General features: G+C 40.9%; 1 protein-coding gene across 8 annotated transcripts in view; it reads right to left on the reverse strand.

Annotated features, from left to right (window-relative positions):
* The window catches only part of STARD13 (StAR related lipid transfer domain containing 13), a 320,629-nt gene that overhangs the window by 21,627 nt on the left and 271,818 nt on the right, over positions 1-27,184 (reverse strand). For 6 of the 8 annotated variants that reach the window (XM_060287920.2, XM_060287918.2, XM_030882525.2 and 3 more), the window contains 3 exons: positions 14,153-14,216; positions 2,190-3,589; positions 950-1,123 (listed from right to left, as the gene is read on the reverse strand). In XM_060287920.2, coding sequence (XP_060143903.1) covers positions 950-1,123; positions 2,190-3,589; positions 14,153-14,185 — 1,607 coding nt within the window. In that variant the 5' untranslated portion in view covers positions 14,186-14,216. Of the gene's footprint in view, positions 1-949; positions 1,124-2,189; positions 3,627-14,152; positions 14,217-27,184 lie in introns of all 8 variants that reach the window. The other 2 variants (XM_060287922.2, XM_060287924.2) reach the window with 2 other exon arrangements.

Genomic DNA, 27,184 nt, shown 5'->3' on the forward strand with positions numbered 1-27,184 from the left:
TCACGTTAGCAGAATGGATTTATGGCCCTGCTTTCAAATCAAGTGCTCGACTTTCCAGTTTAATGGTGACAGACACACTTCTCGAGTGATAAACACTTAAACGTCCCCAACAAGACATAACAAAACAAATTAAAAAATACATCAAGAAGAAGAAATCTGGTTGGGGTTGGGGGAGAAAGACGGGGAGAGAAGATAAATCACATTTCTAGACTATATCCTTACTTTTCTAAAACCAGTTCTACCTTTTAAAGGAAATTTTAATACACAAGCATATATTGACTTAACCAGGCAATTTATAACTTTCTAAAATATTTTTATAAAAGCATTGCCGATTCTTCTATATGACAATTAACAACACATTTTATTTTTTTCCAAATCCACCAAATCATCTAAAATAGGTCCACATTCAAGTTCCAACATATGCTTTTTTCAATTCCTTATTCCAAAGGTTTCCTGCATATTGTTGTTTTCATTTGCCAGTGAAATAAAAGCAGAACTGCATTTGAAGAGTTCAGTGCTCTTCGAATGAAGCAGTGCTGTAAGTGTTGAGCTCTGCATTGGGCCAGAAGGTGCAAGAAACAGATGTTTCTTTGCAAACTGCCAAAATTACTTGATGGCAAGTTTATTTTTAATGTCTCTGTTCACAACTAATTACTCTTTACTTGTCCTTTTTTCTTCTTGGAGCCTGACTGCCTTCCCTGGAAACTGACAGAGAGCTACAAATAAAGCAATGCTTCCTGCAGGCTACATCACATCGAAGCTTTGGATCGAAGCTTTGGCAGCCCAGAGGCGGGCAGTTAGGCAGAACTCTGGGCATTATTTTCAGGAGATTGGCAGTGAAGGCAATGAACGGATTCTTCAGAAATCGGAAAGTAAATACTGAAGTGTTCGCGATCGCACCCTGAGCCCTGGAACAAACAGTCCCCTCCTAGGTGAATGGGCTACGTACCACGTCCAGCCGTGTTTGTTGGACATGGAGTGCTTTTCCATGATGGCCGTGAGGCGAAGCAGGGAGAAGCGCTGGAGCAGGTTCAGCTGGCCGGCTGTCTGACCGCTGATGTGGGGCGACGCCGTGGACGGCTGCGGCTGGTGTGAGAGCTGGAAGCTGTTCCACCGGAGTCGCCTTTACCGGAAAGACCGTCAGAGAAGCCAGTCACAAAGGGCACGTGTTATCGGAAAATACAGGATGTTATTAATTGTTAAGTAGCTAATCAAAATAGGTTCCGAGCCAAGAAAACCACCAAGCAAATGGAACAGAAGACACAAAATGTACAGAAGAAACAGAAGAAACTATTTTTCGCAAGTCTGATAAATCTGGAAAAAGTCATTATCTGTTTCATTAGGAGGCTTAAATAAGTGATGTAATAAATTTTATGTGTTTGTTTATTCCTAAACTCATTCCCAAAGTGTTGAAAGCAGCTGAGACTGTGCGTGTGCGTAAGAGAGAGACATTCAGACAGACTGACAGACAGACAGTGACAGAGAGAGAGCCAGAGATCGCAAACGTTTGGGAGCTGTAGAGTACTGTCACACTGCTGTCTTGTCTCCGCACTCTGACTGGTGAGCAGCACTGACGAAGCACTACTGAAGTGATGACACGTCAGTCAATGAGCCCCGAGAGCCGTCACTGCCTCAGTGAGAAACCCAGCAGCACATACAGTAGGCTGTTCCTACTGCTTAGGCCCTGCCAGGGCCATTGTCTAAGGAGCTTCTGAAATGGTCGTTGTACAACAGCTTTTATGTACGTAGTAATCGGCATTTTCAAGCCAAAATAAACTTATGAAGTGTGTATACACCTTAGATCTCAGAAATTTCTCATGGAGTTTTTTAAAAGTTTAAAATTTGGGGTAGAGATGCTGTGCAAGGTCATGGGAAGGGCCTGTGCACAGGTCATGGACCTTCTCATCAGTGATTTGCACATAAGAAGCTCAAAAATTTCTTTTTGCATAAAACCAAGATTGAATTAAAGGGTAAACACTAGGAGAAATGAATGTGAGTTAACATGGATTCAATCACCACAGTATCTGCACAAAAGACATACTACTACTGTTCAAATAATCCCCAACCACATACATCACTTAGGACAGTGTTAAATATTTAGAAGGTACTCTATAAATGTTTGTTAAATACATAGACCATAATTATTATGAAATGGATTAAACATCATTTCACAAAGTCATGCCACCAACCTGTTTGGCCTGGTCAGAGAGGCCCCTACTCCAGAGTCCCTCCTTTCTCTGACCCCAGCAGCCTCTGATTCATTAAGAGACGCTCCATCTCTTTCCACATCACTGGGTGTTGTCCGACCTTCGGAGACAGAATTGCCTTCGAAATCTAAGGTGATCTGACTAGGAGGGGGAAAGGGGCAGAAGCCAGCTTCTCCGGACAGTGCGTTATGTGCCTGCAGTTCAGGTAACAGGTTTTTGGACCAGTCATCCACTACCTCTTGGAGCCCGTTGACATGATGCAGAATGTCGTCCAAGTGAGGGAAGAGATCGTCCTTCTCCAAGTCCAAAAGATCCCCGGTGCTGGCATACAGGTGGGAGCCAGGGACGTTGTCATAGATGCTAACTCGACTCGCTCTGTGGCAGGACGCCATGAGCCTGGGCTCCCCGGCCCCAGGGCCCGGTCGTCTGCCCGGGGAGACGTTTCCAGTCCTCCAGTTAACCCCGCTGCTATTGTCTGTTGGTGAGAGGCTTTCGATAGAGAGCGCCTTGGGGAACGTGCCTGGTTTGTGGTCCTTGGGAATGTGCACCACCAAGTTCTCTTGGGAATGAAACTCGCGGGCGTGGTTTTGGTCCCCTGCACCCCGCAGTGCTGTCCCCGCCAGCACATCCAGGTCTTCTAAGTACATGCCCCCGCGCTTGTGGGCCTCCTGGCATCTTCGCTCCTTCAGGCCGGGCGTGCTCACCCCGCTGCTGCTGTTTTCCGACGGGCTGCTCTCACCGCTCCATTTGCTGGGGCCCGGAAGCCCTGTTTTGCAGGCAGCGGGGGGTGAGTTCTGGAGATCTCCATTTGGAATCTGGATGCACTGCATGGCCTTGAAGGACTCGGGCTCCTGCTGCAGCACCGGGCCGCTGATCACCAAGCCCCCGGTCCGCCCGGACCCCTTCTGCCTTCCCTGCGCTCCTTTCCCTCGCAGTGTTTCCATGCGTTTCAGAAAGGATTTGGCTCTGGCCCGGGAGGGCTTCTCATTCTTTGGGTGCAAAGGGTGCTGGAGACCGTCTCTGGGGGACGGCGGGAGGCTGCTGCCGCCCAGCGTGGCGTCCAGCATGGCTGGGCCGTGGGCGCAGTAGTGCCCGGGGCCGTCCAAGGCCTCCCGGCCGGCGCCGTAGCTGCCCGGCTGGCTGCGGCCGTCGCTCCCGCCGCTGCTTTCGCTGTGAATGGAGCAGACCTCGGGCTCGCTCAGGTCGGTGAGGACGCTCTCACTGCTGGTCGTGTTTCTCATCGTAATGTCTCCTGACGACCCGTTTCTGTCTCCGCCGGGAAACACTGCGTGGAGGTCGTCCACGCGAGACCACCGGCGGCTGGTCCTTTGGAAAGTCCATTTGTTGCTGATGCAGAGATCTTCCTCATCAGAGTCGTCACCCTGGGAAACATCAAGGATGACGCGCATTTACAGGTGGCTGGGATGGAGAGGGGAATCTAGGTGAGCACAGGCACGGTACCCCCACCTCCTTTTTCTCCTTCCTTCCCTGTCGCGCGTGCTCTCTGGGTTTCCTGGGCACCTTCGCTGGGTCCCTCCACCGTCTTTATGGTCCCTACACCCTCTTCCTTCCCAGTAGCTGGAAGATTCCTTCCCAACCCGCAAAGCTCTCTTCCTTTCAGTTTGCCTTCCTTCCTCTCTGAGAAGCTTCCTTGCCTGATTACAAAGAGGGCGTAATTACCATCCTCGAGACAGCCTAAATATAAAACACCTGTAGTTCTCCTTTTCGCATAGAAACTTAATCCTGCCATAAAATGCATTTACTTCTTCCCTGAAACCTCTTCATGGAGCCCTAGGACCGTATTTCCAGCTTCCCTCTTCTGAACCTCGGAGCCAACACTCCTTAGTCTCCCAGACTTGATTCTTAGCATATGTTCCCTGTGTAAGTTAACGGCAAAATTATCTCCGAATTCCTGGAAGTAGAAACTTGGGAGCTATTCTAGAGACCCCTGGTGGAGGAGAGTCCAACCCAGCCTGCACGGCCGGGCCGGCCTTCCTGGTTTTAATTAACCCTGAATTGGAGTGCCTTCGTAGGACACGCCTGTCCGGGTGCCGAGGCCCCACTGCTCTGTCCTGTCGTACCTGCTGCACCTCACACATTGCTCTTACTTGTCTGGGTTCTGCCTGAATTCGTAGCACCTGAGAGAGGAGAGTCTGGTTCCCAGAGATGGCTTTGTTTAGGCCATCTAAATAATTTCCTTCTGAGATGAACGGAATCATCTGCTCCTTCTTCTCCTCACCATGCGTATGACCAAGACCCAACTCTGAAATGATTCTCAGATCCGCTCCCCTACTCTTATCTTCACTCCCATTCCCTAGTGCAGGTCCTTGGCACCTCTGGCTGGGTTATCACAGTAAAAACCAGGCCAGCATCTTCTCCATCTAAACAGCTTTCCAAGTGTAATCCAAGTACGATCACAGGATTTCCCAGTTTAGAAGCTTTCAGTTTCCCTCAGCCCTCCTAAGTGTTATTATGGCATTCGAAGCTCTTTTGACCTGATTGCAGTGTGCTTTACTTATTTCAGCTGTTCCTCCCAATCTTCCTGCATTCTGTTCTCTGACCTGCAACTACGCCCCAACACCCAGCTCTGTTACAGGATTAAGAGCCTAAGGGGTATATATGGTCCCCACATCCTTCCCTGGTCCCTGACCATTCTTGCGTACTCAGTTCATGTGTCCCTTTGAAGTCTTTCAGGACAGCCCCAAGGCAGTGACTGCACTCCCTCTGTACTCCTGTAGCATTAGGTTTAGATCTTTATTGTAGCATTTATTATAATACTAACTTAAACTCATGTCACAAGCACCCACTCTCAACATTTACAGGTAAGTTCATCAAGCATATAGTAACTCTTCTCTCTATATATATCTATATGTGTATGTGTGTGTGTGTGTGTGTGTGTGTAGTTAATTGGATTAAGTTTATTTCACTTTATTTTGACATCTGGTTCTAAGACCTGGTTCCCAGTGCTAGTAGTTAATACCAGTTAGACTTAGGTGACTGTACACAAGTTGCTTACTCTCTCCAAAGTAAGTTTTTATCATTTATAAAATGGGAGTAAAAATAGGCCCTGCCTCATAGGTTCGCTGTGGGGATTAAATGAAGTACTGCATTTAGTAGTCCCTCACTGAGGAGTATTTGTTCATTTGTTATTTTTCAGTGTCTGTTCAGTGGTTTCTGTGCTACCTGTCCGTGTAAGACCGATGGCTTATCTATCTTTCTACATATCTGACATCCACCTTATCTTCTCTGGACTTTGCAATATATTGTTTTCAAGGAAAAATAAACAGATGCTTAGTCAATAAATGTGGGGTCTTCCCATTCTTATTTATTTCCTGAAAATCTAGGCTTACATGAGTTGGACTAAATGACACATTTGAAGTTTCAAGTATAAGGTGAAAGAAGGTAGAAAAGCATGGTACTCACAAAGAATTCCATAGCTGTGGGAACACAGTAGGAAATTAGCTCTGAGTTTTTAAAACGTTGTACAAAACTTTGGCGAAAGAGTTTAAAAATTGTACAAATGGAAAAAAAGGCAAGACTATAGGATGATGAGTCAAAAATATACTTTCTTTGTAGCATTTTCTACTTCCTCTTTCCCTGTAATGGATACAATAAACCCTGAAATCTGAGAGTCATTTAAATATCAGGTACTGTGATAGGTTGAAGGTTTAGTTTATTGGATTTTCATGTCACATTTTAGGAAGCTAGTGAGGAGAAGTTGATATTAAGTAAGCATTCTGAAAAAGCCTTTTAGCAAATAGTTTCTGAGAAGGCAAAAGAAGGATATGCTTTTAAAGAAAATACAGATATTTAAAAATAGAAACTACAATATTTAGTGTTAGCTCCAACGAGCTCTCTAAAGCGAGCCCAAACTTGGTTACTGATGCTAGCAAACCACATACTACTTGGATAAGGACTTCTTTATGTTGGTTTAGAAAAGATGCCAAGCGGGCACTGTGGGCTGGGGATGGAAAGCCTGCCCCTGTCTGCTAGGCTCTAAAGAGCTTATTATACTAGCTGTGGGCAAAAAAGGGATATTTAAAACCCAACCAAGGCATATGAGAAAGTGGTAAACTCCTGGGAAAAAAGGCAAACAGTTCAGGGAAATTTTGCAGTATTTAGATGGTTTGAACCAAAACAAACAAACAAAAACCAAAGCAATAAAAATCAAAAATAAAACAGAGAAAAAAGAAAAAAATACCCATCTCCTTTAGTACCCTGTGCATGCAATTATCATAGTACATCCAAAGGGTACTGACATGACTCTGTGTCTGTTTTTCCCACTAGTGCAGGATCTTTGAAACTACTGATAGTGACATACAGTAAGAAATACATTTTTCAGTTATAAGATAAATAGGTACTAGAGATGCAATGTACAACGTGATAAATATAATGAACACGGATGTACGTTACATGTGAAAGTTGTTAAGAGAGTAAATCCTAACAGTTCTCATCACAAGGAAAAAAATTTTCTTCTTCTATTTCTTTCACATTGTATCTATATGGAATGATGGATATTCACTAAACTTATTGTGGGAATCATGATGCATGTAAGTCAAATCATGCTGTACACTTTAAACGTATATAGTGCTCTACATCAATGATATCTCAATAAAAATGGAAGAAGCATAAAAGGAAGTAATCCATATACAGTACCTAGAACAGTATATGGAACATACTAAGTGTTCAATAAATGTTATCTGCTAATTTTAAAAAGTACATTTTCCATCACTACTCAAGGCCCACATACAAATTATGCTAAAGTGAAAGAAAGAAAGAAAGAAAGAAAGAAAGAAAGAAAGAAAGAAAGAGAAAGAAAAAGAAAGAAAGAAAAAAAGAAAGAAAGGGAAAGAAAGAAAGAAAGAAATTCATACTATAATAATTATCTTTGTCCTCTGATACTTTATATTCTAGTTTAGTCTATTTCATTTTTTTTAAAAAAATGTTTGCAACCAACCAAATTCATTTGATAATCCACCAACAGGCCATGATTCACAGTATGAAAAACACTAGAGTTTTAGTTTTTTTATACATTCACGGCGTAGCAGATGGTCAGGCACATAGCAGACTCCCCAATAACTGTGAAAGTGTACTGATTGTTTAAGATGATCAGATTTCATCTGTTTTTTTTTTTAAGGCTAAAAACAAATAGTCTGTGATTATTTAGAAATGCAAAATGGAAACCTCTCGGAGTCAGATGTGTTTATGAGAAAAACACACCAAACTAACTTTATTCTCTTATCTTAATGATTTAGTAAACCATGGAGATACCACAGACGTGGAGTGTCTGGATTTCAGCCAGGAATTGACAAAAGGCTCTCACGATATGGTTGTGGCCAAGATGGCAAACTGCTGGAGGCTACAGAGCATTTTGTTAGTAGCTGGTTGAGTAACTCCATCAAAGAGTGTGATCAAACGACTGAAAGTAACTGAAGGAGAGATCTCTGGGGGGTGCTTTCAGGGTATGCCCATTTTAAGAATAACTTGAATGAGTCAGAAGAATTCATGTTTTTTAGATGTGAAGATGGCACAGATTATTCACTAAGTGATCTTGAGCAAGGCACCCACTTTGAGACTCAATTTTCTCAGCTGTAAAATGGAAATGATAACAATACACATTTAGCATGGTTTGTCAACAGGATCAAATGAGATTATATATGAAAATGCCCGATAAATGTTAAAGTGCAAGATAAAACTAATTATTGTTGTTAGAGCATAGTGATATTGAGATGCATGAAGATCTTAACAGAATTGAAGGACGGCCTATTAATAAGATGAAATTTCATGAAGTAAAATATAAAGACCATAACTTCACAAATCTATTATAGGATGTGCAAGATGGAAAGGCTTGGTTCCTATTAATAGCCTTGAGAGTTGTAGCAGATTTAAGCTTAATATGAGTTAACCATGTAATGTGGCTACCAAACTATGATCACCCACCTTAGGATACCTGACCAGAAGCATGAATCTCAATACTTGGAAGGTTGCAGACCCACTGTATTCTGCCTGGTCACATACATCAGGAACAATGAGCCACATTTTCAGGGGCACGTGGAAAGGGATTTACTCCTAGAGAAGAGTAATCGGAATGGCCAATGATCTAGACACCACAACCTTCTATGAAGGATGACTGAAAGAACTAATGGTTTGGTTTAGAAAGAAGGAACTCAAGAGCAGTGCTACTCGAAGTGTGGTTAAGGGGTTGACAGTCCTCAAACTTACTAGTCTTCACTGAGATAAGTTCAGACGTTGAGAGTAAGCATTAAAACCGTTTGTCACCATTTGGCAAGGCTGTGCTATACGAGTTCATGATCAGTGGACTTGTCTTATTGAACAGGGTTGAGACCAGCTTGGGTGTTGGGCGCAGCAGGTTATAATGTGTGACGTTTCAAGATTAGTTTATCTACCATAACCCAAAGTGTATAATGTACAGGATCCACTGTTTTACAGAAAGATAATTGCAGAAGTTGGATAGTAATGAAAGATTGAAGATGAATTTTGAAAATACAGCATCACTTACTTCATTTTGAATGAAAGGTAAAAAAAATAGCCAAAACTTTAAAGAATTACTTTAAGACTTCTTTGATTCCACTCAACATATTCTGTGAGATGGGTTTCTTTATGATGACTAGTATTAAAACAAAGAAACAGGGACTCCCCTGGTGGTGCAGTGGTTAAGAATCCGCCGGCCAATGCAGGGGACACAGGTTCAAGCCCTGGTCCAGGAAGATCCCACATGCCACAAAGCAACTAAGCCTGCGTGCCACAACTACTGAGCCTGCGAACCACAACTACTAAGCCTGCATGCCTAGAGCCCATGTGCCACAACAAGAGAAGCTACTGCAATGAGAATCCAGCACACTGCAAAGAAGAGTAGCCCCCGCTCTCTGCAACTAGAGAAAGCCTGAGTGCAGCAATGAAGACCCACACAGCCAAAAAACAAAATAAAACAAAACAAAAAAACAAAGAAACATTTTAGATATGCATTTTTCCCTGTGAGTAGTGTTGCTGTCATCCAACCTAAATTAGATAACAAGCAAAAAACTCACTGTCAGGAATACTTATAGTCATAGTGTTTGATTGAAATGTGCGTACAGACATTTAACAAGGGGAATTTCAAAGTTCACTTTTTGTTTAGTTCTGACAGCTGAACAACAAAAAAAGTTATAAGTGCAATCATGATTCTTCATATTAATAGCCTAAGTATACTTTTAATAAAAATATGAATAATTTTTGTAATTCTTTTCTATTTCCTGTTATATTTGTTCCAATTATATTTATTGGGATGCAATTTTGTATCTGTAGAGTCTAATAAAACATTTAGGCTTGTATTTTCTATAACCTTTTATCATTTCATATTTCTAATAATTCCTTTGTAGTGCATTTTACAAACGTTATCTTGGTCAGTGGCAGACTGGAAATTAAAAAAAGAAAAATCAGTCACCATAGACAGTTTAAGAGACTTTGTTCTAGATTGAGCAAAGGTCAGAAAACTTTCTGTAAAGGGTCAGATAGTAAATATTTTAGATTTACAGGCCATCCAGTCTGTCACAACTACTCAACTCTGCCTTTGCAGCCAAAAGAATGGGTGTGGCTTTGTTCCAATACAACTTTCTTTACAAAAGCAGGAGCACTAGTTTGCTGACCCCGGATCTAGAGGAAGGGGAAATCCATATTCTGTGCTTCTCCAGAGAAAACAGCTGGAATCAGATGGGCAAATTTACATAGAATCAGCTTTTAGCTTATTATATGGAAGACTTCTGGTAATTAGGAAAAACCAAACTGCCTTGCAATATAATGAACTCATCATGTCTAGATGCTTACAAACAGAGCCTGAGTGAATTGTGATAGATGCTCTAAAAGTATATCCTGTACTGGATGGGAGACTGGAAAAGATGAGCGAAGATCTAACTCAGAGATCCTATGGTTCTAGGACATTCACGTGCAACAGTCTTCAAATCAAGACTGTATACTCTCCAGCCAAGCGAATGATGGAATGAAATGTAACTTCTTTCATGTGACGCTGCTGTTCGGAGCTGCCAGGAGGTGTCTTATTTGGTGGGAGATTTGAGGTTGTGAAAGGCAGGGGGGCCGGTGGGGTGGATTGGGAGGCAGAGGTCAGGCTCCCTGACGACACCCGCAGCTCCTTTGAAATGCCCACGGCATCCAGGCCGGGAGGTGCTGGCTGCAACGTGGCAATTAGTCATTGTTTCTGTGTGGCTTTCCACCTTTGGCCATGATTTCAGAGAGCTTTGTTAAAACTATAACTTAAACCAGAAACTTCTTTTGAAGCTGCTCTTTCTCCCCTGGGAAATCTTAGGTAAGAGTCCTGTGTTCGTGCGCGTCCCTCTCTTTCCTTATCTAACAGAGATCCTTATGGGAGTTCGGTCTCTGACTTTAGCTTTGTACTCAGAGCTAAGCACTATCGCATAAACGCTAACCGTAATTAGGGGATTTCAGTGTTGTCATAAAGCAAGTGTGAATTCTGTAGGTAATAATGAAGAGAAACACTTTTCTGAGAAAGATCAGCTTTGCAAGTGCCTTGGGGTTTTTAATTTAGATGAAACGCCAGTGTTTGGCTTTTTCTAAAAAATGAAAACATTCTTAGCTGAAATTATACATGCTTCAGAGACAAATGCCAACCAGACACTGCAAAAGAAAGGATTTTGTATTTTTTTAAACAAAATTTGACCATCTCTTTCCGCTGGAAACAGGAGCCCATACAAGTCCACAGCCGTGAGAGGCGGCTAATGCATAGTTACACAGAAATTTAGACGTTTATCTTCCATTACAGTTGACTGGAGCTGAGCAGCTGAGCCCTCCAGTTCAGAAGCAGGGACCTGCCACTTGCAGCGCTGCAGGGGGAGGAGCCTGAGGCCCGAGGCAGACAACTGCTGACGTCCCCAGGCTCTCAGAAATGCCGGGTTTTAGTGAGTCTTTCAGTGAGGAGCCTGGCCAAGACTGAGGACACTCTTCTCCACCTGACTCTCACAGGGAAGGTAATCTCGATCTTTAGAGGACTGCTTCTCTCTTCTGCAAAGTGGTAAGGTGCGATTTCATTTCTCCTGGTGCTTTACAAGCGAGTGGCATTTGATGTACAGGAAAAGTGCATGCCTAAGTAAGTATGAATGAGGCTTCACCATCTTTATGTATTTGTGGATTCTCTTTTTTTTTTTTTCTGCCTTGGGTCAACCCACCAAACTCTTCAGAATTAAACAGAATTAAATGAGAACCAAGTTCAGAGCAGAGCAATGAGATTCATGACTCATTCACTATGAGAGATCCAGAGATAAATTTCCATGAAGACATTAAATAGATCATGGACTTGAGTACAAGACAGCAAGAAATATCCTTCTTCTAAAACAACAATAAAAATACATAATTGTATGTATTGCTGAGGAAACCCTTCCAGGTCTCAGGCCAAGGGTCAGAAGCTCAGGCCAATACATTTCTGAATATCTCTGAAAGGCCAGGAGGGGCAGTTTGCGGCCAGAATAGCTGGGCTCAGATCCTGCCTCTGCTGTTTCTTCGTGGCTCTGGGCAGGTTACTCATCTTCCCTGCCCTTCAACCTCTGCATCTGTGACACGGGGTTAGTGATGAGGAATAGTGCCTGGCACAGAGTGGGCACTGCGGGAGCTCGTTAACCACACCACAGAGCACTGAGCAAGCACACACGGCCCTTCTGAGGCCCAATGGTCCTGATGGGAGAAGAATGACTGTGGCCCTGGACAGCTAAGCCATTTGGGGATGACATCCTGCAGCATTAAACATGTCTGGGCCTCTGCAGATTAGAGATGAACATTATATTTCTATTTCTTGGATTGATTAAAATGGGGACATACCCAGAGGAAATGCTACTGTCTTTTTTTTTCTTCTTCCAAACAAACTAATTCCAAAGTTGGTTGAAGCTCCCTTTGGTGCTTGGTTCGCGAGTTTCATTTTCTATTTTTGATCATTTGGCCTAGTCCTAGCCTGTATTTATTTTTGGCATTTTTTTGCAGTAAAATAAAGGACTAGCCTATGACTCGGGCAAGGGACAGATCATGGGAACACGTGCCACCACCAGGGTCTCCTGCATAGTTGCTTAGACCAGTCACAGATGCTGGTCATGACTGAGATTCACAAGTGGGTGGAGATCACCCACTGGATTTATTTATTTCAAAATTCAGGCCATGAGTCCCCAGTTTACAATGTGGAAAGCAATGTTTTATTCAAGTGCATGCATCTGCGGGGCCTACAGCTAAGTAGGGGCTGTAAGAGTGTGTGCCACTATATCCAACGTAAGGACTAAATTAAGAATGTCAGAATACTGAAGTGACCAATTTACAGAGGAGCTTTTGTGAAGGTAACAGAGTCTAACAAATGTTATTCAAGCCTATCTCACATGTGGGTTTTGAAATGCCGGCAATAAGGGAAGAATCCAATCACACCACTTGGTTGAAAACAAATCCTGTTGTTAGTTTTTGGCATTTGCTTTTGTGACACACAGCAGCTAAGGAGCTGCACCGGCAGCGTACAGACCAGCCACACGGGCGTGGCTACGCTCGGTTTAATAAGAACCATGTGTTACAAGCAAACAGTGTGTATGCTTCTCAAGGGGTCTATTCAGCCAGATAGCTGTTGGGATGTTTATTCCCACATTTACAATTTTTCTTTGACCTGGACAAATTGCTCATGTTTTAATATATTCTCTGGATATTGTTTTTCACCATTTTACCTCCTTAGCTTAAATCTTTGGCTCCCAGCTCAAACCCTAAACTGTTTTGAAGGTGAGGTCAACCAGAATTCATTTGCGCTTTTTTTGGGTGCTGTTTTAGAGCAGAAATTCAGGTTAAAGTTATTTTTAAAGATTAGGTTACTCAGGAGTGACTTAAAATCCATGGGCTGTAATGACTTCTCTGTATAGACCAGAATAAAGAACACTTTCTTTTGACTCAAAGATGTTTTCTCTGCTTCTTCAAAATATACTAAGACTTGACTTGTTACATACTGAAGATGTGAAATGAAAAAAGTAGGCAACGATTTCAATTCTGAGTTTCCTAAAAGGATCAATTCAGTGAGAAAGAGAGGTCTTTCAGTGCAGTGGTTAGGGGCCTCGGTTTTGGAGTTAGACACACCTGAAATTGAAACCCTGCTCCTCCACTGGTTGAAAGATCACGGGCAAGGGACTTAACCTGTTCAGGTTTTATTTTCCTTCTCTAGAAAACAGAGAATCCCTATCACAATGGATTAAATGCCATAACATAGCTCGTGGAAAACAGTAAGTGCTCAATAAAGTACAGCTTTGTTTCAGAACCAAAATCTCCTGTCTTATTCCTACAGAGGGAAGAGCACGTGCAAAGTCCTAGAAGAGGGAGGGAGCATAGTGGCTCGTAAAACTGAAGGACATTCCCTGTGACCAGAGAAAAGTGCAAGGGGCGAGAATGGAGAGATGCGGCAGGTTCTGAATCTTGCTGTTACACTCTCCCCCCAACCCCTCAACCATGATGAAACAAACCTGCCTGACAATGAATGCATCTTGACTGCACTTGAAAATAAAATGCCACAGGAAAGAATGAGGCAGAAGACACTTGGCCCCATAGATTCTTTTCTGCATTCTCTTAATCTACAAATCACTGTGGAGAATTTGGGTCTAATATGGAGTGGATATTTACAACTAAAACTTCTGAAAGATTATCATAAACAATTAAGGCATTTTACATTTTTATGCAAACCCTCTGATAAAACTAAATCAAAATGAAACAGTGAAACAAACAGACGTCAGCCTAGATATATAACAGACTTACTTATGATGTTTATGATATAATGGGATATTTGGAGAACAAACACTGACGGTCGGGCATTTCAGAATTTTGCTTCAGTTCGTGTTGTTTTTCATTTGTGAATGCAAGCTTCTCCTATTGGTATAGCCATGGTCTCAGTAAGGTGTAGTAAGCTTACCTACCTTTTTCCTTTGGAAGTTCACATCAAGTTTCATTGAGGCACACTTGTTCAAGGTATTTAGTCGTCTAAAAAGAAAGAAAAATGTGATGATTGCTACCATTAATGAACCTAAATCTTCCTTCCAGTTTGATAATTCTCATTGATTGCCAGTGAAGTTGAAAGTGCAGAAGCAACCAATCACGTCCGAAGAAAGGACTGTACCCAGAGAAGGTACACAGTAAAAGAGTTCCCATTTGTTCTCCAGCCTCCAGACCTGAGAGGACCTTCCATGAAGCCTACCAATCCCTGCCCCTTCCCTTTCCTGGCTTCTCTTTCCACTATTCTTGGAAGCTGTGAGCACTTAGTTTTAGCCATACTTTCACCAGTCCCTCAATTCGTCTGCCACCTTGACCTTCCATCCAGTCTGTCCTACTAATTCCCCAAATTTGGATCAACTCAACCATCTGTCTTCTCTTCTGCTCTTGTGTAATAGTGCTGAATTACACATGCCATGGACTGAACTGTGTCCTCCTCAAACTCATACACTGAAGCCCTAAATCCCAATGTGATTGTATTTGGAGTAAGAAGTAATAAAGGTTAAATGAAGTCATAGGGTGGAGCCCTGATCCAACAAGATTAATGTCTGTAAAGGAAGAGACACCAGAGCACTCCCTCCCTCTCTCTCAATCCGCCACGGGAGGACTGGGCAAGAAGGTGGCTGTCTGCAAGCCAGGAGGAAAGTCCTTACCAGGAACCGAACCCTGTTGGCGCCTTGATCTTGGACTTTCCAGCCTCCAGAACTGTGAGAAAATAAACCTCTGTTGTTTAAGACACCCAGTCTGTGGTATTTTGTTATGGCAGCCCGTGCTGACTAATATATACATTTTGAAATTCTCCCTCAGCTGGGCTCATCAAATTGCTACCCAGCATTTATTTCATTTTTGGTCTCTAGTCAGCATCCATTCTCAGAGAATGAAAACTATCTAATCCCTCAACAGATGACTTAGCCACGACTGCCAGTGGGAAAATACAGCTTAAGTCACTAATTCTTTTAACAATTCTTTCCTTCATCATATAAAAGAGATGCTCCTATTCTTTTTCAAAGCTAACACTTTATCATGTGTCTGATTTCAACATCCACCACTTCATTGGGACTTTGACACCTCATTTATTCCCTCTCACCTCAGCAGACTCTTCACTGTTTTTTTCTCTAAGCTCATCCCTGTCATGAACAAACTGACTAACCAATTAGTTAGCAACCTAAATAACCATAATCAAGCAAACTACCAATTTTCCTTCAATCTTATCTTTCCATCAAGCAACTCTACTCACCATCCTGACATCCCCTTCCTTATATTATTCAGTTTGCTGAGAACATCCTTAATTTTCATTCACTCTTCAACCCACTGCAATCTAATTTCATGAAATTCTCTTTGCAAATGCCTTTATTATTTTGTTTTATTTGATTTTTTTTTAATTATAGCATATGGTTTAAGGAGTCAAACATTACCCCTCACGTCCTTTTCCATTTACCAGTCTTTGGAGGCAACTTTTTAAAGTGTTTCTTTTGGTGTTTACTTCCAGCAACATGTATATGCTGTTACTTCTTCATTTTTCAGTTTAAGCCATTATCTATTGACGTTGTTCTATGAAAGATAAAGTTTTTTTTACTATGCATTCCCCCCTCATCCTCCTACATGCACATTTGTACCCTTTGCCTCTTATATAGTTGTCATAATTTTGTAATTTTTTGATAAATCAATATTTAGTGTTTATTTTCTATGACCATGTAAATGCTATTCACATGTATATCATGCTCTGATTACTTTTCCTTTCATTCTAAACTTTTCATTATCCCAGGAGTTAATAAGCATCTTATTTGTTTCCTCAGTTTTCTGTGTACTTATCCTTAAATTCAAACTCAGACACTTCCCTAATTATCTAAATGTGTTAAAATATATCAGTCTATCTAATTTCCTTGGAGATGTCTTTCTCAGAGCCTTCTGACCTGTTCTAGTTGGGGTTGCTATATATATTTTTTCTTTTTAAGTCATGGGCTGATTAGATTTCTCAGAACTCAGATTCTTCTTGAGTGTGTTTTCCAGTGCTCTGGAGCTGAGTTACAAAAGAGGCCTGGGGATCTCAATATTTGGAATATAGGTAGACTGTCAATGGAGCCCCCATTTTCAGTAGAGTATTCCATTTTCAGCAGTGTCTGATGTCCCTCGGTCCAGCCTCTCCAGAGAATAAACTTCCAGTCTTGTGCTGATGGTTAGGGAGAGAAGTCAGCAAGATTTAGCTTGCGGAGTGGATCAACGGCTCTACCTACTCTAAAATAGAATTTCAGGACTTCCCCGGTGGTTCAGTGGGTAAGACTCCGTGTTCCCAAAGCAGGGGGCCTGGGTTCGATCCCTGGTCAGGAAACTAGATCCCACATGCATGCCACAACTAAGAGTCCGCATGTCGCAACTAAGAATCCCACGCCACAACTAAGAAGTCTGCATGCTGTAACTAAGAGCCCTCATGCCACAACTAAGAGTTGGCATGCCGCAACAAAAGATCCTGCATGCTGCAACGAAGATCCTGTGAGCCACAGCTAAGACCTGGTGCAGCCAAAAATAAATAATAAATAAATAAATATTTTTAAAAATAAAATAGAATTTCAAACAACCCTCTTCTTTTTTTTGTATAAATTTTTAAAATTTTATTTTATTTTTATTTTTGGCTGCGTTGGGTCTTCGTTGCTGCGTGCGCGCTTTCTCTAGTTGCGGGGAGCGGGGCCACTCTTCGTTGTGGTGCACGGGCTTCTCACTGCGGTGGCTTCTCCTGTTGTGCAGCACGGGCTCTAAGCATGCGGGCTTCAGTAGTTGCAGCACCTGGGCTCAGTAGTTGTGGCTCACAGGCTCTAGAGAGCAGGCTCAGTAGTTGTGGCACACGGGCTTAGTTGCTCCACGGCATGTGGGATCTTCCCAGACCAGGGCTTGAACCTGTGTCCCCTGCACTGGCAGGCAGATTCTTAATCAGTGCGCCACCAGGGAAGTCCCAACCCTCTTCTTTTTGACTCACCTTCAATCTCACTTCACATTTTGGATTTTTAGGATTTCTGTAGTGAAAATTGAGTTATTTTATGACTTTGTCCACTGACCTATGACTTTGTCCACTGACCATTTAGATTTTGTTTCTTGGGCTTGTCAAATCCTCTACCACATATTTTTGTTTTTCTGCTTTGAAAATTTGGTAACTGTGATTTCTCTCTCTCTGTATGGACATTTGCTTTCATAAAGGAATATCTCTCTGTAAATTAGTGGAAATTTAGAAGCAGCAAATTCAGTTGCAAAACCTCCCATCTTTGACCAATGACTTTTTTTTTGTATTCTGGTTATACATAGATCTTAAGTTTTCAGTTCAATGAGTTTTGGCAATTATAACTACCCTCGAACAAGATAAAGAACATTTCTTGACATCAGAAGGTCCTCCTGTGCTCCTTTACTGTCAGTTTTCCCTACCACCACATCCCCTCCCGCCACTCCCAATCATCATATAAATGGGATCATACAGTATGTATTCTGTGTGTGTCTGGCTTTTTTCACTCATCACAATGTTTTTGACATTAATTTGTGTTGTGTATAGCAATAATCATTCCTTTTAACTACTGAGTAGTATTCTATGGTATGAAGATATGGTATGAAGTGTCCATGGGTTTACCCCATGGACACTGGGCTCTTTCCAGTTTTGACCAATGAGTTTTTAATCACCAAATTCCATAGTCTCTTTCTAGCAAAGACCTATTTGTAGCAATGGGCCTAATTGGCACTCACCTTCCTTGAAACTCTTCTGGTCTTCGGCATTCAAGGTGATGAATTCTCTCATCTCTCTAAACACTATCTCCTTCCTGTCACCAAGCAATACTTGCACCTTAACTATTGATATTTTTTAGAATTCAGACTGCGGTTCTTGTTCTTTTTACTCTGCACAAGCATAATGAGATATCTCATCTTAAAATAAACTAGACTCTGATGATGCCCATCCTCTTTCTCTAGTGTGGACATCTCACCTGAGCTCCAGAGGTACATTCCCAACTACTCACTAGTCTCATCCATCTGTGGGGTCCTCCTGGCCCTTCCAACACACCTATTAAAACTGAACTTGCTGCATTCTCTTCAAAACCTGTTTTTCCTATTTAAAGTCTTGTCTTGATTAAGAGCATCACCACTAAGCCACCCAAACCAGAAAATGGAGTCAACTTGAGACCCTTCTTCTTCAAGGTCTACATTCATTTGAGCGTCAAGTCCTATCAATTATACCTCCATGATATCTTTGAAATCTTGCCTCTCCTTGGTCCCGCTCAGTCCCTTCTCATCTTTTTCTTAGAGTCAGGCAACAGCCTTTTAAATTGGTTTCACTAATGCTTCACATTGAAACCAGTTCTATTTCTCAACTTTTTATCATGTCACTTATTTACTTAAAATTATTTGATGACTATATTCATTTTCAGCCATCTCCAGTTTGCCCACTCACTAGACATTCATTAGTGTCAAATATGATAGGCAGTTATGGATTAGAAGCTGACCATCTAGTCTGAAGCTGGCTTCTGCAGGTTCTTGGCCTTTGCTCCTATAACTGACAGCCTGTTTTTTTTGGCCAGTTCCACATGTATTAACGTCTCTACCTAAGAGCTAAGAGTGGTATGTTAAATGCATTATATACTGTTGACCTTTGAACAATATAGGTTTGAATTGTGTGGGTCCACTCACACACACACCTTTTTTTTTCAATAAATATATCGGAAAATATTTTGAGATCTGCAACATTTTGAAAAAACTTGCAGATGAACTCCTTAGCCTAGAAATATCGAAAAAATTGAGAAAAAGGTATGTCATGAATGCATAAAATACATGTAGATACTAGTCTATCCTTACATAGGCACAAGGTGATATTTAATATAAAATCAACAATGTATTAGTTTTCTTGCTGTTTTATAACTTTGCTTTCAAAAAATCACATTACCATACAATATGCCTCTTTCTCATAATTGGAGAAATTGCATATCAGTCTATCATCACAAGGAAGTGGTTTTTAAAAAAAGTAACAATGTTTCCAGTACTGGACTATGAATATAGATGCAGTACTTATGCCATAAAAATTTTATAATGATTCATTCATTAGTGTGTAGGCTAAGCTACCGTGATGCAATCCTGTCAATTAAACTAGGCTACCATAAGGCAATCACATTGCTGCTTCTTTGTTAACACGTGAATCGTTATACCTCTAAATAAATATGAATTTCTTTTTCACATTATCTTTTCATTTTTGATGTGTTAGTAACATGTATAACATCGGCAATGTTTTGTATCATATAAACCAATATTCATGTAGGTACCAACACACGTCTTGTAAGCAGATGACATGGGCTTACAGTATCGAAAAATACAGTACAGCACTGTAAATGTACTTTCTCCTTCTTATGATTTTCTTAATAACATTTTCTTTTGTCTAGCTTACTCTATTGTAAGAATACAATATATAACACATATACAAAATATGTGTTAATTGACTGTTTATGTTATTGATAAGGCTTCTGATCAACAGTAGGCTATTAGTTAAAATTTTAGGGAACCAAAAGTTAAATGTGAATTTTGACTTAGTGGGGGGTCAGCAACCCTAGCCCTTGCATTGTTCAAGAGTCAACTGTACATCGGTCAAGGCATATATATATATATATATATATCCTCACTTGGAAGTTCTGATATATACCTAAATAAGTTGATGTTTCTCATTGGCAGCTCTGTAATAGGTTTGTTTAGGAAGGATTCTCTGTTATTTATAAAATTTACTTATCTAACAAACTTGTTATTCCATTATGGTTTGGAAACACAAACTATTTTATTCTACACAAAAGTTTTTTACCTACTGCACATACAAAAGTCATCAAATGGTTCATGCTTTACATACCACATACTTGAATATGTTTTATACTTTCTGACACACATAGGAAGTTTATTTATTATTTTTTATAGCTAGAGACTCTAACATTTAACTATCTAGATTCAGATCCTTTTACCTCCTCTAAACTCAGATATTTGCTTGTGTCTTAAGAATTGCTCCTCTACTTGGAGAAAATGTTTTCAAAACATGTATCTCATAAAAGACTCGTATGCAGAATACATAGAGAACTCTTAAATTCTGTACGTCACAAAACCTGATTTAAAAAGTGGGCAATATATTTGAACAGACACTTCTAAAAGAAGATATACAAATGGCAAATAAGTAAATGAAAAGATGCTCAACATCATTCGTCATTGGAGAAATACAAACTAAAATCATAATGAGACACCACCACACACACTAGAATGTCTAAATTAAAAATACTTACAATACTAAGTTTTACAAGAATATAGAACCACTGAAACTTCCAAAGGGGTACGGCCTCTTTGGAAAACAGCTCGGCAACTTCTTATAAAATTAAACATGTTTTTAGCATCTGACCCAACAATTGCACTCTTAGTTATTTATCCAAGATAAAATAAATCATACATCCATATAAAGACATGTACTTGAATGTCTGTAGCAGCTTTATTCACAAAATAGGCAAAAAGTGGCAATAATCCAAATGTCCATCAACAGGCAAATGGATAAAAAATTGTTGTATATCCATACAATGAAGTACTCAACAATACAGAGGCACTAACTCCTAATACACACAGCAACGTGGATGAACCTCAGAGGCACTGTGCAGATGGAAAGAAGCCAGATACAAAGTGGGTACACCATATGATTGCATCTATAAAAAATTTACAAACGGTAAAGGTGTAGTGACAGAAAACAGCTCAGCGGTTGCCAGTGTGGCAATGGAAATGCTCCATACCATGACTGTGGTGATAGTTACATAACGTAACCATATATATTTGACAAAACGCATCCAGTTGTATTCTTTAAGTTGGTGAATTTTTTTGAACATAAGTTATACTTCAGAAAAGCTGAATAAAAATAATGCAAGTGGGTAACACCAGTGGGAATGGTGGAGTAAAGATCTCCAAAATCCTGCTCTTCCATAAAAATAACAAAAATACTGGCAAAAATGGTCAAAATCAACTTTTTAGGAAAATCTGGAAATTAATAAAAGCTTGCAACAATCCAACTAGTGCCTATGTAAGAAAAATTACTGAATCTATGTAAGAACAGTGAGCTCTGTGGCACCTGAACGTGCCCTTTTTTCCTCAGCTCTGCAGGAGCTACGAAAAGCCGACAGGCATCACAATCAGAGGAGTTGTGAAAACCAGCAGCCTGGCAGCCACTGGAGAGGGCAGAATGGGTTTGACCTTCCCCAAGGGTCCATTTTTAAAGAATTTTCATTATTTGAGCTGTCTGGCAATTCACTGAATGCCCCCATTCACAGGGCTTATCTTTATTTAACCTGACACTGAGCTCATCACTGAGAAAAGCTTTTTCCCAGGGTGTTTGTCAAAAACAATCAGTGGCAATTATTTAACACCATAGCTGCCTGAAGTGGTGATAACAGTTGAACCAAACAAGATGTGGACCAAAAGGAATGAAAGGAATAGCTGGGGAAATGAGATACCCACAGGGACTAAGAAAAGTTCTGACATATTCTTAGGAATCTAGAAGGCCAAGCACACGTGCAGAACTGTGTGCATACCTAGGAATGACCTGAGAAGGTCTAATTTCTCTCCTCTGGCTGACCTTGATGATCTGCACAAGCAGGAAATAAAGCCTGAGACAGAGTTACCAAATTCCTGCTGGAGCACTGAAACCATAGCCCAGTATGCACTAACTGTCCCTTGGCAAAGGCCAGCAGACATACTGGTTCAAGACATTTAAGGAAATCTCTGTCCAATCATCTGCAGACCACTAAGCTAACTGAGTACAGACTTCCATGGTCATACGAAGGATTCAGACTTTACATAATTAGTTGAAGAATGTCGCTAAACAAACAGCAACAATAACAACAAACTTTGGGGAGGAGGGGATCTGATTTTGAGAGTTGCCTCATTTATAATGTTTACAATGTCCAGTTTTAAACAGAAAATTATAAGACAACACACTGATTCTAAAGTTTATATGGAGAGGCAAAAGACCCAGAATAGCCAACACAGTCTTGAAGCAGAAGAATAAAGTTGGAGAATTGACACTATTCAATTTCCAGACTTACCATAAAGCTATAGTAATCAAGACAGTATGATATTGGTGAAAGAAGAGATGAACAGAATAATGGAACAGAACAGAGAGCCCAGAAATAGACCCACACAAATATAGCCAACTGATCTTTGACAAAGGAGTAAAGGCAATACAATGGAGACAGGTTTTCAACAATGTTGAAAGAACTATATATCCACATGCAAAAAAAAGTCAGTCTAGACATAGATCTTATACTCTTCACAAAAGTTAACTCAAAATGGATCACAGATCTAAATGTAAGCACAAAACTGTCACACCCCTAGAAGATAACATAGGAGAATATCTGTATGACCTTAGGTTTAGTGATGACTTTCTAGGTACAACATCAAAGTCACGATCTATGAAATAAATACTTGATAAACTGGACTTCATTAAAATTAAAAACTTCTACTCTGTGAAAGAAACTCTCAAGTATATGAGAAGCTATGCCATAGGCTTAGAGAAAATATTTGTAAAAATCATATCTGATAAAGGACTGTTATCTAAAACATACGAAGAACTCTTAAAACTCAAAATAATAAAATAAACAATCCAATTAAAAAAAGAGACCAAAAATCTGAACAGATACCTCACCCAAAGAAGATACAATGATGGCAAATAAGCATATTAAAAGATGCTGTATATCATATATCATTAGAAAATTGCAAATTAAAACAACCATGAGATACCACTACACACCTACTAGAACGACAACATTCTAAAACACTGGTATTACCAAATTCTGGCTAGGATGAGGAACAACAGAAACCCTCATTCATTGCTGCTGGGAATGCAAAATGGTACAGCCCCTTTAGAAGACACTTTGGCAGTTTTTTATAAAACTAAACATACTCTTAGTATACGTTCCAGTAGTTTGCACTCCTAGGTACTTACGCAAAGAGTTGAAAACTTATTGCACACATAAACTTGCACGGGAATTTTTTTAAGCCATAAAGACAAATATTATATTTCTAAAAGACATATGTACTCAAAATATAAACCAATGTGACAAAACTTTTGAAGCCAACATGTCCACAGTATCAATGGGTGTGAGGTGACATTGCACAGGAATGTTTATAGCAGCTTTATTCATAACTGACAAAACTGGCAACTGGAAGTGCCAACAGCTTGGAAGTGACCAAGCTGTTCTTCAGTAGGCGAATGGAAAAATAAACTGTGGTCCATCCAGACAATGGAGTATTATTCAGTGCTAAAGAAATGAGCCATCAAGCCATAAAAAGACATAAAGGGACCTTAAATGCATATTACTAAACGGAAGAAGCCAATCTGAAAGGCTCCATACTATATGATTCCAACTGTATGACATTCTGGAAGAGGCAAAGCCAGTAAGAAGATCAGTGGTTGCTATGTATTAGGAGTGAGGGAGGGATGATAGGGATGAGTAGACAGAGCATAGAGGGTCTTTAGGGCAGTGAAATATTCGCATGATACTCTAATGGTGGATACGTGACATTACACATTTGTCAAAACCCACAGAATGTACAAGACCAAGAGAGAAGCCTAATACCAACTACAGACTTTGGGTGATAATGATATGTCAATGCAGGTTCACCAGTTGTAATGTGCTCCTCTGGTGGGGATGTTAATGGTGGAAGAGGCTGTGCATGTGTGGGTACAGGTGGTATAGGAGAACTCTCCATACTTTGTGGTTAATTTTCCTGTGAACCTAAAACTGCTCTAAAAATAAAGTCTATTTTTAAAAAATGTAGTCTTTGTTTTATTCATTTAAAAATCATTTTATTCCTTGGACTTTGAAATTACTGATGTAAAGTGATCTACATTTCTTTTGTTCTGATTCTGCTTGCTTATTAGTTCTCAATACAATCTACAAAATTGTCATCATTAAAGACATCTTAGCGGGACTTCCCTGGTGGTCCAGTGGTAAAGAATCCTCCTTCCAATGCAGGGGACGTGGGTTCGATCCCTGGTCAGGGAACTAAGATCCCACATGTTGCGGGGCAACTAAGCCCACGTGTCACAACTACTAAGCTCGTGCGCCTCAACTAGAGAGCCTGCGTGCAGCAAACTACAGAGCCCACGAGCTCTGGAGCCCATGCACCATAATTAGAGAAGAGAAAACCTGCAAGCCACAACTAGAGAGAAGCCCGTGTGCCACAAGGAAGAGCCCGCATGCCTCAAGGAAGAGCCCACATGCCGCAACTAAGACCCAATGCAGCCAAAAAAATAATAATAAATAATAAAATAAATAAACAAACAAATAAATGGGCTTATAAAAGAAAAGACATCTTAGAATTTCTGGATACAATTTCAAGTATCATACACATAACCATTCAACTCCTCCTTTCACAGTGTATACATTTATTAAATCAACATGTATACTTTAAACATCTTATAATTTTGTCAATTGTACCTCAATAAAGCTGAAAAAAAAAACAGCTGATTTTTTAAGATGGGAAAAAAAGAAAAAGAGAGAAAGCACTCTTTATGGTGGTCTGAAACTAGGTAGACATTCCTAGCACGGTATAGCTTCAGTCTGTATTTATCTTGCATAAGGTAAAGTAAACAATGGCTACACTCTCTGAGAATACAAAATGGATGAAACACACCGGGGAGAGATGGAAATGCCTCTTTAAGGACTGGCTGCTTCAGGTAAAAGAACATGTCATATAACAGAAGTGTTCACAGCACTTTATCAAAACCACTGTGAAGTTCTGCTGCGATTGCAGCCAGTCTGCATTTAGGACAAACATTTAGCATCAGTATCTGTTTCCCTCTAACTTAATGATACCTTATATAAAGTAATATAAAACGCTTCAGATAATCTGAGTTGGTCTAATACTGGTGGCCTGGAAAGCTACTCCTGCATGAATAACAATTTTGATTATAAAACGTATTTTCTTTGCTGCATGAACGGTGTGTCTTTCCACTGGATTAGAGCCTCTTTTAAGGCAGGAACCATAATTTATTCTTCTAATCCGCATAAGCCCTAGCAGGTAATTTTATACATGATTGTCTCTGTAGGTTTTTCTTTTTTAACTGAACATACTTTTTCTACATAGGTCCAATCAGTGATTGACTTTAAATAGTAACAATAGACCTTGCATAGTCAGAATAAAAGAATTATTCTCCTCCACTGAATGTGACAGGCTGAGAGCTGCACCTTATTTGCATCTCTAACGCCCAGCACAGGCGCTGGCTCAGAGAGAATCCACTTGGTAAATGTTTGCTAAGGAAACATTAGAACTTGGCAGGCTCTAGGGACCACTTGGCCTGACCCTTTTATTTTCAAATGAGCAGACTAAGGCTCTGAGAGAAACACTTGCTCAAGGGAACCATGCATCATCTAGAGAGCTGGACTTCTTGTCCAGAGATTTCTCTGCTCCTGCCTACTCAGGGAAAATCTAGCAGGGCCTGGGAAATGACAGCCTGTGCCATGGACCTAGTCAATAGGCTAGTCAATAAATGGTAGTTTCCTTCCCCCGTCCACCTTTTCCACGGAAAGAGGAAACCCATGACACGTGACGAAGCTGTCCAGTTTGTGCTCTGGACAAACTGGATTTACGTGTTAAGGTAAGCAAAGCAGTTTGACCTTTTCAGAAGTCATGTCCACAATGTCCACTGCTCCCAGAACCTGTTAATTTTTACTCTTTTCTTCAGGAGACTTTAGAACGGTTAATACATTAGTAAAGGAGAAATAGTCAAAAGTCTCATTTTAAAAGTGAAACGTGAGGCTCTGGTGGGAAAGTCAACAAGAAGAGAAGCCGAGATATGTTCATCCGACACTGGACACCACGTACCAGGAACAGGTTGAGTGGCTGGGAATGCAGAGGTGAGCAAGATGTGGTCCCTGTCCTCAGGGATCTTCCCGTCCCATGTGGGATGTAAATATGATGAATAAGAGAAGAAGCAATTCACTTTCTGAACACATAAGGACAAAACGTCCCAGAAGAGGCAATGTTTCAGCAAGGCTATGAAGGACTAATAGCAATTTGCCGCCTAGGTTAAAAGAACGGCAGGCGAAGCCAGCGGTCATTAAATGGCATGCTTTAGTCTAGGAACTGCAAGGATGTGAGTGGGAATCACTGGTGGGATGAGCAGGGCCCAGATCATGAAGGGCCCAGATGAAGATGTTAGGAGCAATCTGTGGCAGTGGGGGCTGGGGGTGAGGGTCTTGAAGGGTATTAGGAGAGTGATGTAATTCCACCGCATGTCAGAAACACACCTGGGGCCAGGACGGACACTGAGCTGAGGAAGGGCGGGTAGAAGATGGTTACAATAGTTTAGGTGAGAGACGGCAAAGAAGAGCAGAAAGGAAGTGACAGCAGCTGAAGACTGGGCCAGTGATGTAGAAGCTTGGGGGCCAGGGAGAAAGAGAGGATGACTCTGCATTTCAGGCTTTGGTCACTGTGCCTTTAAACATAGAAAACAGTGAAATAGGGAGGTACTGGGAGCTGGGACATGGAGAAGATAACAAGCTTACATTGTGATGCGTTCAATTTTGGGGCACCTTGCGACATCCAGACCTACTTGGGAATGATCGGCATGTAGATGATACACACAGAGGAGACATAATAATTAAACTAATTATCCAGGGAGAATTCAGAACCCCGGAAACTCCTGTGCTCAAGGCCCGGGTAGAGGAGGACCTGGGCTGGGGAAGGTGTAGCCAGAGACGGAAGCCACAGAACGAGCATTACAGACGGGCGGGTGGGGGGTGCAGTGAGTTATTTGTATCAAATAGTTAAGAAAGAGTAAGTGATACAAAACCTAAAATATGCCTTTTGGGTTCAGCAGTCATCGTGGGCAGTTTCAGAGAAGCCTGAGTAGAGGGCTGAGCAGTGAATGGTCCCCAAGAAGAAGTGTAGCTCAGCAGCAGAGAGATTTGGGGTATTTTGAA

This window comes from Globicephala melas, chromosome 18 (genome assembly GCF_963455315.2).
Source record: "Globicephala melas chromosome 18, mGloMel1.2, whole genome shotgun sequence".
NCBI classification, from domain to species: Eukaryota; Metazoa; Chordata; class Mammalia; order Artiodactyla; family Delphinidae; genus Globicephala; species Globicephala melas.